Source organism: Austrofundulus limnaeus, unplaced genomic scaffold, assembly GCF_001266775.1.
Source record: "Austrofundulus limnaeus strain Quisiro unplaced genomic scaffold, Austrofundulus_limnaeus-1.0 Scaffold366, whole genome shotgun sequence".
NCBI lineage: Eukaryota > Metazoa > Chordata > Actinopteri > Cyprinodontiformes > Rivulidae > Austrofundulus > Austrofundulus limnaeus.
Window position 1 is genome coordinate 474,602 of NW_013952768.1, and position 16,678 is coordinate 491,279.

At 39.6% G+C, this 16,678-nt stretch overlaps 1 protein-coding gene across 1 annotated transcript; it reads right to left on the reverse strand.

Annotated features, from left to right (window-relative positions):
* Window positions 1-957: 957 nt before the first annotated feature.
* Window positions 958-16,455, reverse strand: coq3 (coenzyme Q3 methyltransferase). Its single transcript, XM_014023397.1, has 6 exons — window positions 16,166-16,455; window positions 12,407-12,559; window positions 7,939-8,038; window positions 4,381-4,638; window positions 3,276-3,435; window positions 958-1,451 (listed from the first exon to the last, which is right to left on the reverse strand). The coding sequence occupies exons 1-6, from the start codon at window positions 16,315-16,317 to the stop codon at window positions 1,279-1,281; spliced, it is 996 nt and encodes a 331-aa protein (XP_013878851.1). The 5' UTR covers window positions 16,318-16,455; the 3' UTR covers window positions 958-1,278.
* Window positions 16,456-16,678: the final 223 nt, after the last annotated feature.

The following is a 16,678-nucleotide window of genomic DNA, read 5'->3' on the forward strand; positions in this document are numbered from 1 at the left end:
GYTGTGATCATCTCCACAAGAGGAACTCTTCTTGGTGCAACTTCAAAGTTCAGTCCCTTGACATGCCTCCAGTTGGGTGAGCTGTCTGAGATCAGTTTTTCACCCTCTGTCTCCTTGTAGTGTGCTTGTGATTTGGTGWAGTGTCCAAGTTTCTGTGAGTTATTCTTATAGGATTGACAAGTTGCCAGTAAAATAAACTTTTTRTTGTCGGGTCTTGGATTTTTCTACCCGGGTTATTGAGAGCAGTTTAGTTCATCTAAAATTGTTGGATGAAAGGACTCACTCTTGAAGCTAAAGTGCAACAGTCATGTTGACAACCTAATCAATCAGCAGCAGGTGGTTCAGAAATCTGTTCATTCAGCGACAGGAGGAGGATGCCTTGAAGKAAAGAGCTTAGTTAGTTTAGCGATTGTTACATTACCTTCATGGGAAAATAAATTTCAGGTTGCTTTCTTCTTGCTCTGCTCAAAAACAAAGTCAACTAACAACAATTGACTGTACTGATTTGTTTGTGCTAAAGTCTCCGTCATTGCTATGGTAATAGTAAGCGAGTGGAGCAGGTGTGTGTGCATTCAAGGAGCGTGCATTGTGGCACAAGTGTTTGAGGCAACAGCTGAGCTCAAAGTACAACACAGTTCATAACAAGACAAACTCAAAGGTTTCTCAATCGTAGGATATTTTTATAAAAATAGTTTTTGTTGTTATGTATTTTTGTGATATAACTTGTTTTAACTAAAGGTTATGTTAACCTTTTTTAAGAACAAGTGACTTCATTTCTGGCCCTWGAGAAATGTAGATTACACAAATGTTTCCACACAAACCCATTCTAATCTCAGAGGGAGTGATTGCTCACTCTGTCTGTGGATTAGACAAAAATAGAAGAGAAACCATATTTTTATTGGCAGATAGACTCGCAGATTTCTCCGTTCCGTTCATTTAAAAATTCAATTTCACACAAACTGTTTTGTCATTTATTTTAATTCATGCAAAACACAACACAATGAAAATGAGAAACATTTGAATGATTCTGAAGCAATTTAAAACTGATGTGCTAATCAATGACACCATCAAATGTTTGTCCAACACTTTGTATTTATTAAAAACTTGCAAAGCTTAGAGCAGGCTCACTGTGAGTGAGTACACGTTTTATTCTACACTGAGGTGGAATAAATTCAGTCTTGTGTGCCAACATCACAGCTTGGCAGTAGGCCGTCAGGRCTCCAGCCACACATCTGAATCAYTGTTTTTGTTTACTGGCGTGTTTTCTTRTGAAAAGACTCAGCTGTGTGTGGCAGCAGGCTCAGCCTCTGAGTGGGTGCAGCTCTCCTCAGCTCCATCACTCTTTTTGACTGCATGCAGGGCATAGTTGATGGCGGTGCTGTTGGTCCAGGACCAGGCTCCAGATATGGGGTTGTACATCATTCCTTGGACAGACTGAACCGAGAAACCATCTGACACGGCAAGCACAGAAGAAGCATTTTTTTAAATTTTCATACAACAACAGTTTTGAGAAAAAAAAGTAGGATGTTGTAAGAAATGTAAATGAAAAGAGATTTGCAAATCTTATTAAACCCATGCCTTCTCTGAAAAAGAGGTTGCCTGGAGAGGAGCATATGTTGTTCTAAAACCTGTATATATTTTTCTGYATCTATGCTGCTTTATCWRATGTGTAAGCTGCCATAGGCACTAAAGCCCCCCTCATACATGTTGAAAATTGCATCATTTTGTTCACAGCTTCAAGTCTTCCACCCCTTCTTGTCACAATCCAYCAGGAGAACTTTTCACCTCTCTCTGCATGAAAATTTACTGTGTGATTGGTCATACGTTTGTGGGGAGCGTTTGTTTATGCTGAAAGTGCTCAGATGCTGCGTTTTGCTTCAACTACTCACTTCAAAAAAGAAAAAAAGGAAGAAACCCCCRTGCAGTAACATATGCCGTAGCGGGGGATTGTTTCCCAGGAGTCTGTGTGTCTTAATTTCTATGAAAGGTGTGTGCGAAAAATAAAAAACGAACGTTTATCAAAGCTGTGACCATGCGGCGACTACTCGACTTCAGATCAAGTATAATAGGCCCTTCAAAGTAGGGCTGCAAAATATATCAAAAACTTATCGTCATCGTGATAACAGCCTGTGCAATATGCATATCGTAAGAAAATTGTATAAACCGCAATGTTGGCTCAAAAGTTTGCATTTATGTATTTTGTCTCTCAGACGGAAGCTTGAAGTATTTCACCAATCAAATGGAGCCCTTTATGTATTTGGCCAACTCTTCCTATTTTAAAAAAAACCATGCTGGAATGAAAATTATTGATTTTTTCCAGAGCAAAAAGACATCAACACTACATATATATTAGGGGTGCAACAATACATGTACCCGYATTGAACCGTTCAATACAGTGCTTTAGGTTCAATACACACTTGTATCGAACAAAACAGATTTTTAAAATTTATTTTATCAACTTGTCTTCTGAAGATGCTCTGTGTTGAAGGATCAGTGGATCTGTGTTCGACTACTCCACCTAGGCTGCATTTTTGAGTGCAGATCCACTGAGAAACTTGCTGTTTCAGCAACATTTAATTTAAAAACTGTACTTTTGTGGTTAAACAAATGTTCATAMWTAMTTTMWATAAATTACAAGTTAAAAAGGGCATGGGAATTTCTCTTTTTTTGTATCGAAAAAATATCGAACCGTGAGATTAAAATATTGAACCGAACCGTGAATTTTCTGTATTGTTGCACCCCTAATACTTATGTTTTTGTTCATTTATCGCAAGTCATATCGTCATTGTAATATGAAGCACAGTTATTGTACATCGCAGGTTTTCCTAATATCGTGCAGCCCTACTTTAAAGCTTGTTTTGTACCCAGTCTTCCTGACCTGATATCAATAAACCTAATTAGCTGCAGCTGTTTCTCTATTCRTACTGCAGTCATTTGTTGCCATGACCTCAGCTTTTTGAGAAATGTTGCTGACATAAAATAAAATAAAAAAAGTATGCAATTTATTTAAGTCAAACATTTAATATGTTTACTTTTATTGTAAATAAACTATGGGTTAATGAGATTTAAAATCATTACATTTGTTTTCATTTCTAAGTTTCAGAATGTTCCCACATTTTCAATAATGGGGTTGTAAAAAGGGCAGTAAAAAGATTTTAAAAGAAGCGTATCTGTATTTTTTTGTATGAAGAGTGTTTATGAGGCTGAACATCAGTTGTTTATTATACAGAAACATATGATCCATTATACTTTGTTTTTGTGTCGCAGAAACTTACTGGATTCCAGGATGCGCTCCAAATCTACGGGGCTGATGAATTTCTCCCAGTCATGTGTCCCGCTGGGAACGATGCGCAGCAGCTGCTCGGCTACAACGATACCCAACACGTAGGAGAGGTTGGTTTTATTCAAGGTGGTGATGAACAGTGAGCCACCAGGCTGCACATGAAGGGAAATGGAAAGGTTTAGTTCATAAACGATACGTGTCAGTACAAGTTGTGCTAGTTTGAATACTTCAGAAAACTCATTTAATGACATCCCTACGGGTGTTCTTGAGCTTTTCTSTTTTGTGAGTGAGAAGAGACAAAAAAAAAGGACTTTAAGGTTTTAGTGGAAAGAATCCAGGTGAAGAAGTAATAGCATCAAACATCAAGGTTCAACTCTAGGGTGCGGTATGAGGGCTAAAATTAAGACTATTGTGCAACCAGTCATTGTAGCAGGAGGCTATATCTATTCCTAAACCAGCTATTGACCTGATTAATCATAGRCCGGCACCGGTAAGTGAGAGGCCRGCGCTGGAAAATGAGAAGGAGATTATTCATTTGTGTTAGCATCGGAGAGGCTAGCGAGCATGACTAGCATGGATAAGCTGGCGTTAGCCTCTCCAATGCTAACACCAGCCTATCCATGCTAGTCACTAGTCTTTCCAACGCAAACACAAATGAATAGTCTTAATTTTGGCCCTCCTACCGTGCCATACAACTCAAGCTAGATGAAAAAATTCATTAATTTGAATTAAAACATTGCTCTGGAACAGCATCTAAGGTAGACAATCTTAATGAAACTACAATTTGAAAAAGAAAGATTTGGTTCTGAAAAACACAAAAGTCCAAATGTGCAGCAATCAGAAGTCAARGCAGAGAAGATTTTTCTTTTTTTCTCGTCTCAACTTCTTTTAGTGGACTGACCCAGGAGATTATGATGAACCTCTGGCCCAGCACTAACGATGTGCAACACCACCCCCAACCCCTCCACGCACCTACTCCCAGAGATAGGCAGATGCAAACATAATAAAGTAACCATCTGCACATTCAGATGCACTCAGGTAAACACACTGAACCGAGCATCTAGGGGTAAAACAATGCTCACAGTGGTGAGACACACCTTCAGAATGTGGTTGCAGCAGATGGCGAATGTGTCCAAGTCAGCCAGATGTTCCACAACCTCCGATGCCACAACAGCGTCGAACTGGGTGTCGCTCTGCTCCTCTTCTCCTTCATCCGAGAGCTGCTCCAGTGTGCAGGCCCGGTAGGACACTCTGTCACGAAGGTCTGGGTCAGGAGACGAATGCAGCTGAGCGACGCTGATGCTTTCTTCTACTGGATCTATTCCYAGCACACTGGCTCCCAGGCGACCCAGTGGCTGGGGAGGAACAAGGAGAGCYGAGAAGCATCACTAAATGAATGTTRAAGCTWATCAGATATCACTGACTTCAGCTATGCTCCTTTAAATCTCATCGCAAGCTCTATGTCCTGCACGATGCATCATCCTCAACATCCAGAAGAAAAGAATGACCTTACAAAYGACCCAAAACCAATTCACAGGTTTGTTTGAAGTCAGATTTTTTGCATCAATACAAGAATTATTCAGAGCATAAAATAAAGAAACAGTATAACAAAGCAAAAATATTCTGCAAAAGGTAAAAACAGTTTCAACTATTCCACTAGAGCAGATCAGGATTTAGAGTAAAATTATTAAAAGAAAGCTCTGATGTTAACCAGAATTATAATAAAAAAGACAACAAAGAAAAAAAATCTAACCTAAAAAAGCATAAAAACCTTTGTAAATGGTTATATTTTGGGGTGGAGGAAGATTATGTATTATGAGCACATAGTTCAACTCTATACCACAGTCAAGTATCTATGTTACCTTCAGTTGTTCTGAAAATGCTGGTTTTATCAAAAATAACTTTGAGTTTACACCATAGTCTATCTAAACAACTGGAAATTGGCCTCTGTCTTTTTAAGAAACTCCTACGTTTTTCTGACACTCCCACTTCAGCAGATCTTCACAACAACTCTTTGGGGGAGGGGCGYTCTGTGGGGYGGGAGCTCGACTGAAGGCTGMGCTGTAGGGAGGAGCTTTGTGCAAAAAGGCAGAGCTTTGTACCAATAAGTATTTAAGCAGCTCCACATGACTACCACAGRAGATTCAASGATTTCTCAAGCATGCAGGAATGAGTCAAAGCAACACACTGGGTGTGTTTTTGATGAGGGATTATAACATGATATAAAGGTTGAAAAGTTGACCTTGATAATAACACCATCCTCTAAACTAGCACTACATACCCCTACCTTGCAACACAACAAATAGTTTGAGGAGAAGTTAGGGCTGTGCAGGTAATGAAATCTGTATTTTGATTTTGGGTCTGAAAAATATAAAACAAAATGCAATCTACATAAATATTGATTCCCTACAATCTACTGTGTTTCTTTACCCTCTAAATGAGACAATCTTGCAGTTTAAACCCTGACATTTTTTAAGTCAACAAAGGAGGAGGAGAGCAGCAGGAGCATTTAGTCAACTAAACTAAAAAAATAAAATAAAACCAGTTAATCTGTGTGGGAACATTTTGGACTCAAAAACATAATACGGACATGTTTTGTTCCTCAGTGGTGTCTGCACCACAACAAAATTCTCTAACCAGCTGAAAAAATGAACAAACCGATAAATRAAAACAGAGTGACAGAATCAAGATAGTATGATTTCTGCCATAAATGACCAGGAAGCCACTGCAGCCTCCTGACCTGTGTGTGTCAGTGTGGGATGTGACTCTTTACAGAGAGGTCCACAGGTTTAATATTTGGGAGAAAACAAAAGAAGTTTTTAGCAGAATACACTGCCTGGCCAAAAAAGGTCACCACCTGGAYTTAACTAAGCAAATAGGTAAAAGCCTATCATTGGATAATTACTGGACACAAGTTATTTAAMCCCAACTGACGCAGTGAGYAGCTTCTGMTTTTTTTTATTACGTCAAAAGTAYGTATTCGGTKGGTAAGTGTCCTAGAACYGTGGCTGAGTGGTTAATCCTTCAATGAGACAGTTGGTGGTTCAATTCCACTGAYATTCAGTAACATGTTGAAGTGTCCCTGGGCAAGACACWGAACCCCTASTGYCTCTGAWGTGTCCCATCAGTGTATGAGTGTGATTTAAAGCCATGATTAGTCTSTATAGATTGATTTATACAGAYTGGCTTTGTAAAGAGATCTAGAGAGTGCTGAATGAATGTGTGTGTGGACGGGTAAATGAGGACACAGATTAGTAGGGCTGCACAGTATATGCGGTAGACGGTTAAAAACGGTATGAAGTTGGCCTACGGTAGAATTTTTTTTTTCCGGTAGAAATTTATCCTCTACCGTCCTTTCGTCATCGCACCTGTGTCAGCATGACTGCGAGTGCAGAGACAACTGAGCAGCAGGAGTTCAAAATATAATGAAGAAATTCTAGCATTTTAAAAAACGTATAGACAGAACAATCCTCAAAATTTCCTCCTCCCAAGTTACGTCGTGTCGAGGGATCMTTTCCTCCCTCCCTCCATCTCCTCTCGCTGCACGTCGCACAGAGAGAAGCTTTAACAACTGCAGTTTTTCACACCCAATTGTCAGAGAAAAACTTGTTTTTATGTATTGTTACCCACCACAGAGATGATTAAAAAAAAGACGTGGACGTCCCTTCAGTCATAAATCACTGAGTCATCTACCGCGACATATAMTGTTACCATGAAGGTATTCAGTTTATACCGTGATATGAATTTGAGGTCATACCGCCYAGCCCTWGATTRTAATGTAAAATTCTTTCAGTATCCTGGTTGGATTGAAAGGCWCTATACAAGCACAGAGCATTTGCCATTTACCATCCAACACGTTCATACCWACTGGAAGGACAGTGGAGAAACATTTCCTTCAAAGGAGGAAAGTGGTTGAAATGATGGTGATCGGCGATCAGATGAAAGTTTTGTCTTTCACACGCCGTCTCTCTCTCTCTGCTTCACCTGGGCTCACCATACATCGGAAAGCACAACTCAACCTGCTGTGCTCTGACTGGGCTCTGGTTCACTTTTTTTGTTGATAGCAGCATTAGTTTAACCCCAGTATTGTAATAAGACTGAGCGGGGGTTAAAAACTGCAACAAAGAAACATGTTTTTTCTTGTTCGTTCTCTCACGTTTTTACAGATGACAAGAATCTGTTCTGGCGACAGAGAACTTTAATTCCTGCTGAMACCTTTGGTTTCAGAGAGAACAAATGTTGTTGTTGTGTACATGAACAGCCAATGTTACATTATAACATAACAGTATATATAATAGTATAACAGTATATGTACATTACTATATATCACTTGTATATTGTGGGTTTTTTTTTGTTTGTTTTCTTTTGTTTATCTTTCTTTATTCTATCTCACCCACTCCTGTATTGAGCTGCAGTAATGTGCAATTTCCCCGCGGTGGGATCAATAAAGTTTTATCTTATCTTATCTTATGAGAACTTGGATGATACTGAAATGTTTTGTTAAAGTTCCTGTGAGTGCATGAGAGAAGACTGACCACTAAAAGTCTCAATGTGACTTCAAAACAGAAAGTGTGGCATCTGCTGGCAGACAGGTATTAGTCCTTGTTCTTTGTGCACTTGGAGTTTAAAGCTTTCTTCCTATCCCACATATTTACCTCTGTGAGCAGGCCTCCACCACAGCCCACATCCAGAATTCTCAGTTCTGCAAGTGGTTTCCCAGRATGATGTGCTCTGTGCACAGTCAACAGGTTGTCCCTGGAAAAGAAAGAGACWTTAAAATGACTAAATCACATCTCTTATCCGGGCTGCCAGAACATTCTTCAACATTCACCAGTGCAGTCACAGACTTCACTTTGAAATGAAAGGACAAAAGAAGGAAGCCAGACTCCTTTTTACTGATGCTACCAAACAAAAAGAGGTGGTCAGGGAAGRGACATCTTTTCTACCAACCACTGTCACAGTATGCTGACATGTCCCAGTAAAGGTCTCATTTCTTCCATCACACAGACCATGCCAAAAACTGAACATTCACTAGCTTCATCAAACTCTGCCAAAATTAATTAAGATTTAATAAATCCTAATTTATTTTTTCCACTGTTTAGAACAGGTATAAAGATACACCTAAGACACAAAYCAATACAAATTTGGTGCAACAAAAAAAGCTATTTATTTTATTTTATTTTTTTTTGTAACAAACAATAACCTTCCAAAAAGCAGAAGCACAAAAACTAACCACTCTTCCTTTTGGGGAGGGTCTAAGTAGCAGGTCATTTACAGCAAGGCAGCATTTGTCAGCTGCAAGTTTACCATAAAAAACAAATGGGAAACGTCCCACTATACTGCATTCTTCATCTAAACTGATCAGTAAACTGTCCTACAGACCATGTGTCAAACAGAATGTTTGATAAACTTCAGAAATGCAACTGTCTCTTTGAAATCAAGAAAATGCTTAAAAAATAAACAAATGGAAAAAACAAGGTGTTTTTGCTTTTATTTTGATCTCTGATGCAAAATAAAAACTGAATAACAACACTGTCTAACGTATTTTTTTCCTTTTATTCACGTATTACACTTCTTATTGCCCTGTGCAACACATAACTTAATTTACACTTAAAACACTTAATTTATACCAGATGTGGTTCCGCTCCGCTGCACAGTTCACCRCTGTTTGTTTGCTCCCCAATTTGAGCTTCAATTCTGAGCTGTTGCACCCCTACACACCCTCCCGTTCCCTTAGGTCAGCTGACCAGTTGCTTTTGAGTGTGCCAAGGGCAAAGCGCAAGCTTAGAGGGGRCYGTGYTTTTTCTGTGGCAGCTCCCAAACTATGGAATGACCTTCCTTTGGATATAAGACAGGCCTCTTACCTTGTTGTTTTTAAATCGCTTCTTAAAACCCATCTTTTTTCTTTGGCTTTTGTCAAAATTGGGGATGTTTGATGTGTGACTTTGTTTTATTGTGTTTTTATCTGTGTTTTATTTGATTTCTACTTTTATTTTTCTATTTTATGAYTGTATTGTATTTTATKACTGTGTGCAGCACTTTGGTCCTGTCGRTGTTTAAAGTGCTTTAAAAATAAAGCTGGTATGGTATGGTAATGTATACAGCGTACGCTCTGCGAGGTCCGAGAAGCGAGAGCAGGAAATGTGAGATTGTGCAATAAATCCAGTGATAAATGTGGAAGTCAGAGAAAATAATTAATTCTATGGTAGACGAACTCCAAACACAGCTGAAACTGCATCRCTGTCGTCTTTTTGAAACTTCTGATTTCAAAATAAAATCCACRTGTATTATGTGTATACACATATGCTGCACGCTACATGTTGCTATCAGCTTAAAATAGGATTAAATCTAATTTTGGCGGATTGCCATCTGCTCACTGCCGCTGTGCGGAGCCAGTGTAAATATTCACATGGTTTATAATGGCAGCACGGTGACTCACTTGGTAGAGCTGATGCCTCTCAGCAAGAAGGTCACCGGTTCAAATCCCGGCCCGAGGACCTTTCTGGGTAGAGTTTGCATGTTCTCTCCGTGCATGCGTGGGTTCTCTCTGGGCACTCTGGCTTCCTCCCACAAACATGACTGTTAGGTTAACTGATAACTCTAAATTGTCCCTAGGTGTGAGTGAGAGAGTGAATGGTTGTTTGTCTCGTTTGTCTCTATGTGTGTCCCTGTGATGGACCTGCGACCTGTCCAGGGTGTACCCCGCCCCTCGCACTGTGACAGCGGGATATGGGCACCAGTGACCCACGCGACCCTGAAAGGAATAAGCGTGTACAGAAAATGGATGGATGGATTATGATGGTTACGTATTTACTGTGGAGTTCGGAGCGGAGCCGCATCTAGTGTAAATTAGGGGTAATGGTTAAAGTGATAAAAATAGGTGCATCAGTAATATCCACAAGTTTCTGGAAATGTGCATGTAGGCTGCCATGAACTGGCCCCAYCCACAGCCCTCCCGACTGTTCAGTTTTTCCGGTGCGCAAGAAATTAAWTCATTCAGATAGTTATGAAAATAATAAATTCAGTTTGTTTTTGCTTTAACTGGCAGCTWGARCAGTTCAATCAYGAGTTCAGGTTCATCTTGTGTTTTTGTCRGCTKCCACAACAATTGAAGAAAACTGAGAAACGCTTYATAAACATTTTGTTTGGAAMAAGACRTAGTAAAAGCATAGCGCCCTACAAACTGCACTTTATGCTGACGAAGGAGGATCATAAACTAACATGGCTGCAGCGTTAAATCTGAAAAACCCACCAAAGAGAGTTTGCTTGCTTTTTTCATTTTATCGACAAAAATCCCACAAATATTCACTCTGATCCAGAGCACTATCTGGGCTAAGGTTGGTTACCGAAGGCGTCTCATCCAAACCACTACGAGTCAGACAGCTTCCAGCAATATCAACTAAAACACTGAATCTGTACCTGGTGAGTTCAACTCTAAATGTTTTGTTTCCCCTGTTGCTATTTAATCGCTCAGTTCGTTGCTTTTACTGAACGAAAGCCTACGGTGAATGGCGTTAGCATCAGCGCTAGCTACTATTAGCCTGGTTGTTCAGCATGTTATTTGCAGYTAATCTTAAATTYAAAGAAATATTTTGCCTATGGTTAGTAGCCGCATGCTGGCAAAACTATATAAATGRCTTAATTTAACTGTTTCAGTTCTGAGTAACCTCAGAATAATAAACTATCCTCTTGTTTACATCATGGCAGGATTMAAAGATGAGCAGCTTAGAACCCAGGCCAGGGGCTATAAAAGGGTCTGGTTTGTTTAAATAAAAAATATGCTTAAAAAGTTATTAGAGGCAGTTTATTTATTTTTGTTTATCATTTATTTAAAATGACTGTAGCTGTATGAAACCCTCCAGTTCATCTCTTAAAGTTACAAGCTAGCAGCCAGTGAACTGTATGTTTACAATAAAGGGGAGAAACTATCTTTTCACAATACTTCTATAAAATTATTACAATTCTGAGGGGCTTATGAACATGTTACTTCCAGAAAGGTTGACATTTCTGATTTTGCACATGCGTGTCTTCAAGGAAAGATGAGGTAGTTGATGTCAGTAGTAGCTATTAGCTAACATCGGGACATAGCTTCATGTTATCATTCTGTGAGCAGTGACGGGTGATCCACTGATAAAGAATTGCCCTTGCTGCTTTTGAAAACATCCTAACCATATATACACCTCCGATATGTGGCCATCTATGAAAAATGCTTTGATAAACAGCGATGGTGTATCCTCATAATTGTAAACAACAGCCAAGCGGAAATATGGAACCCTCTTCCGCTATGAATTATGGGTAGTGGCGCGAAATCMGGAATACTGTGGATAAAGYTCTAGCAGCAAMAKTGTTGTTGTGCTGCAGTTTATACTGTAGAGACATCTTAAAGCACAGCCTGAACAATATCTAAAGAAAAACATGCATATGGCAAARGACTAACAACACAACTAGTTTAAACATTCAATTTTTGTATCACCAGACTAAAAAATAATATTTATTCCTGTCTCACTCCGTCTCTCACTTCATCCGACATTAAAAGCAAAAATATCTCCCGGTCGGCCTGCAAAGCATCTTGGGACAGTGTGTGCTGTGAAGAACACACCGGGCCCGTCCCTCAAATCGGGGGAAAAGCACGACACATTTGTGAGCCACAACTGGAGAAGCCTTTGAATTTGCACAGCCTTTGGTRCAACGCTGTGACGTAATCTGCCTTCAAATTCAGCTTTGATGGGTGCAGCTCCTGAATTTGGACACACCCACTGTCACCCTCRATGGGATGGAGACATGTGTTCCCATCCCTTTTAAAAACACTGAGTGAGGATAAAAGCAGCATAAAGCTTTGGATGTGAGGGTACTCTCATATTTATAGTGTAGGACACCCCCAAAAAATACAGCTCACATAAATCAAAACAGGTGGAACGTGTGTGTGTGTGTGTGTGTGTGTGTGTGTGTGTGTGTGTGGCGCTGAGTTCTGCAGAACTGTTGACTGGAAAATCAATGACATTTGGAGCAACACATTTCCATGTTACTTCAGCGCCTCCTTCATGAGTTTGTTCTATTACATACAAAGCCAGACATGACGATGTTTGCTGATGACTCTGGGACTGAGTGTGATATGTGACCCACCGTACGAAAGGCACCCTGAGGTCATTCATGGCGTGCAGCGCTGCAAACCCTCCCTGTTCGTCCCACCACTTGTTGGCCAGCAACTGGAACCGCCTCACCTCACCGGGGTCCACGGTGGTGTCAGAGGCCGACCAAGTGCTGCACATGCTTGCACTGTTGGGAAAGATTAAAAYAAATACTTCTGCTATGTCACATCTAGACTCAACAAACTGCAGTTCATGACAGAGACGTGTTTAGCAACATTTAATACAAGTTAAAAACCAAAAAGTTGGAATTCCAGTTAAAAGATGCTAAACTTGTAATTTTGCTTTGACTGTGTTGTGTCATTAAAGACAGTAAAAACACAAGATATTTGTTTAAGGCTTTGTCTCAACAGGTTCATTTTAATCACAAATATACGTTAACTTCCGCACTTTAGGCCCTAAAAGAAAAGTTCAAATGTCTGTGTTGTCACYGTATAACCTTTGACACGTCTGTTTATGAACTGCACTTATTTTCCCAGGAATATTTAAATAATAACTGGAAATTTGCCTACAGTTTTCTTTGCTCATGCTTRTGTAAAAATGAACTATATATACTGCATGTACACATGTGGACAAAATTGTTGGTACMCCTCGTTTAATGAAGAAAAACCCACAATGGTTACAGAAATAACTACAATCTGACCCAAAGTTGCAATAAATAATTCTATAAAAATAAAAAAAGGAAATTAAGACAATTGCTTTTCAACCATGCTTCAACCGAATTAAAAATAAATATATTAAAAAAAAAACTTGTGAAACAGGCCTGGACAGAAATAATGGTATTAGAGACAGCTAATATGAATGAAACAAGAGCCCAGAAAAACTTCTAAAGAGATTAAAGGTGAACTTCAACAGGGTTCATGCAGGTTTCAGGAAGTTAAATTTAAGACCTTTTAAAGACCTTTTAAGACCATTAGGAATGACACTTAAGACCAAACCAACACATTAACAGGAACAGTCAAATGGTCCCAGAAATTTTAACAGAGAAACATTTTATTGCTATCAATTTAGCTATTAAAGAATATTTAATTTTAATACAAGAACAAAAAAATATTTTAATGAAACAGTCATATCGGACTGCTGTGGAACGCTTCCAACTGAGTGCAAAAATCACTGATATGAAGCCAAGCGTCATTGAAAACACACTTTCTCATGTTTAAACGACAAGCAGCGGACATGACTGAACTTCTTTGTTTTTTGGGTGGGTGAACAAAGTGCCATATGCGGGGGGTTTGTAGCGGCAAAGAGGTCAAAAGCATGGAAATAAACCGTGCCATTTTTTGCCTGCGGTTAACACAGGATTTGTAGTTTAACCATGTACAAAGACCAGTAGCAAACTAACAACTTCATGAATACAGATCACATGAACTGATCATCAAAAGTAAAAAAAAAATAATAATAAGACTTGACTAAATTAAATTTAAGACTTTGGATGAAAATCTGGGCGTTTTTAAGACTTTTTTAGGTCTAAAATTTAGTTTTTCAGATTTTAGACTTTTTTTTTTTTACTTTTTCAGACCCTGCATAAATCCTGTCAAGCTCAAAGAACATCAGAGTCAGATCAGCACCATCCGTCCTTGTGTGAGCCAAAGTGGACTCAATGGGAGACGACCAAGGAGGACACCAAATCATAAAAAAGCCAGACTGGAATTTGCCAAACTACACGTTGACAAGCCACAAAGCTTCTGGGAGAATGTCCTCTGGACAGATGAGCCCAAAAATGGACGTTTTTGGCAAGGTACATCAACTCTATGCTCAAGAAAAGAACACTGTCCCTACTGTGAAACATGGAGGAGGCTCTGTTATGCTCTGGGCCTGCTTTGCTGCATCTGGCACAGGGGAACTTGAATCTGTGCAGGGTACAATGAAATCTCAAGATTATGAAGGGATTCTAGAGAGAAAAGTGCTGCCCAGTGTCAGAAAGCTTGGTCTCAGTCGCAGGTCATGGGTCTTCAACAAGATAATGACCCAAAACAGCTAAAAACACCAACTACGGTTAAGAGGAAAACATTGGACTAGTCTGAAGTGGCCTTCTATGAGCCCTGACCTAAAKGCTATTGAGCATCTTTGGAAGGARCTGAAACATGCCGTCTGGGAAAGACATACCTGAGACAACTGGAGCAGTTTGCTCATGAGGAGCGAACCAAAATACCTGCTGAGCTGCAGACGTCTCACTGACAGTTACAGGAATCATTTGATTGCCTCAAAAGGTTGTGCAACAAAATATTAAGTTAGGGGTACCATCATTTCTGTCCAGAAATGTGAGTTTTATTTTTATTTTTTTTAATTCTCTTGTTGAAGCATGGCTGAAAAGCAATGTCTTGCTTTCATTTTCATAGAATTTTTATCAAATGAGGGGTATACCAACACTTTTGTCCACATGTGTATGTTGAATAGTTGTTCCCTAAACTAATAGTCCTCATTTCATTGCTTGAGTTATTACATAACATGTTCAACTAGTTGTCAAAATACTAAATTTCTGCATTTATTTATCATTTTTTCCCCTACGTATCTCCAAAATTTTAAAGAAATTAATAAAGTAAATTGAATAAAGTCTCACAGCTTTCACTGAGCAGTGTGTGTGAAGCAGAAAATGGCATTCCCACCCATATACCGTCGTCTTGGACCATTCAACATAAATCTTCTGACTTTTTTACTTTACAGGGACATAATCTTGAGAATGAGACTGGTCTAAAAGGAGACCATCTGAACAAGCAGGTTTCTGTATGGAATAATGTGGATTATCAGGTCTCAGATCTGGTCAGAAGGTGGTTTGCAGCGCCTGAAAGGATGCTGGTGGAACATCGCCCTCACTACTCACCATTCCTTCAACAGAWTTTTTTTCTCTGCCTGGAGATGGAAGGTATGTGACCAGTGTCCACATACCTAAATGGCCCTGCTAGCAGCCATGGATGCAGCATGTGACAACATCACAGCAGAGGGTGGATTTGCTACAGGAGGAAATACTTTCCTGCATTAACAGGGATATTTGCTGTGACGTCTGGATGTGTACRAACAATTTAAAGTACTGTGTCTGATGACCAGTTCAGTTCCGACATGTTCTTATTGCTTACAGTTCTGCAGAGCTCTACCCAAAGGTTATTTCTTGTGTTGGTGTAAATAAGTTTGCACTTCACTTTTGCACAATGCTAACAACAAACTAGAATTGCAAAGAGAATATGCTGTAAAAATGTGTCTTGTACTTATTTACTTACATTCAGAAATGTGTAACTTAACTGTACATTTCAAATGTCTGTGCAAAYAATGTATGGTGTTCTCTTGAGCATTTTCAATCCGTTTTTTTTTTTGCTTTGGAAAACAGTGAACTGTTATAAAGAAAACAAAGTGACAAAACACTGATGTCAGCGTTTTTCTTTTGGAGACACAAAGGGAAATTATCTGTTGTGCAAATGATGTGATAAATGCAAAAGAGAAAACATAATTTAACAGGCCGGCAACATCAATAATAGTTCAATTAAAAATATCTACTATGTCAACAACAAAACATATTAGGGAGACTGTGGTTAATATTTTGCATTAAAATGCAAGTTGCGGTTTTCTTAAACTGAAAACTTTTTATAATGCATTTATCAAGATTTCTGACAAGGACGTACAGAGATAAGTGTTGTTATAAATGATTTTTTTAAAAGCCCAAATCACTTGCTGGGAGTTTTGGCCTCGGTTGAACGCTAAGCCAGACGCGGGTAGCGAGCACCCAGCTGGTTCTGTACCGTACCCGGTCCGGTGGAGCACGGCGCTCCGCTGCTGACACACCGCACTCCAGCTGAAGCCGCTCCGAACAGCCGCACCCCGGAGCACAGCACAGACAGAGGTCGGTTTCAGGTTGTACAACCCAAACATGAGGCGGRCTAACTTCTTCGAGTACATCACAACAATCAGCAGCGTCCTCCTCTTCCGGTGAGTTCTTCTTCTGCTGTTCGGTGCAGCTGCAGTCCTTTCTCTGCTGCCATCTTCCGGATTCAACGAGTACTACAGGTTCATCAAATGACAAATGCTTTCCTGCATTTTGGCAAAATAAAAATAAAAATTAATAATAATCTTAGTTGGAAAACCTGTTRATTTCCCTTCTTAAATGGTGACACATTTGTACAGAGCATGATTTTGTGGGATGAGCAGTGGGGTTGCACACAGGACATATTTGCCCAATCTTCTGTGCCCGCTTATTTTGCTGCCTTCTTCTACCACTAACCTGATCCAGGAGAGGAACAAACCTCCCTCTCTCTACAGC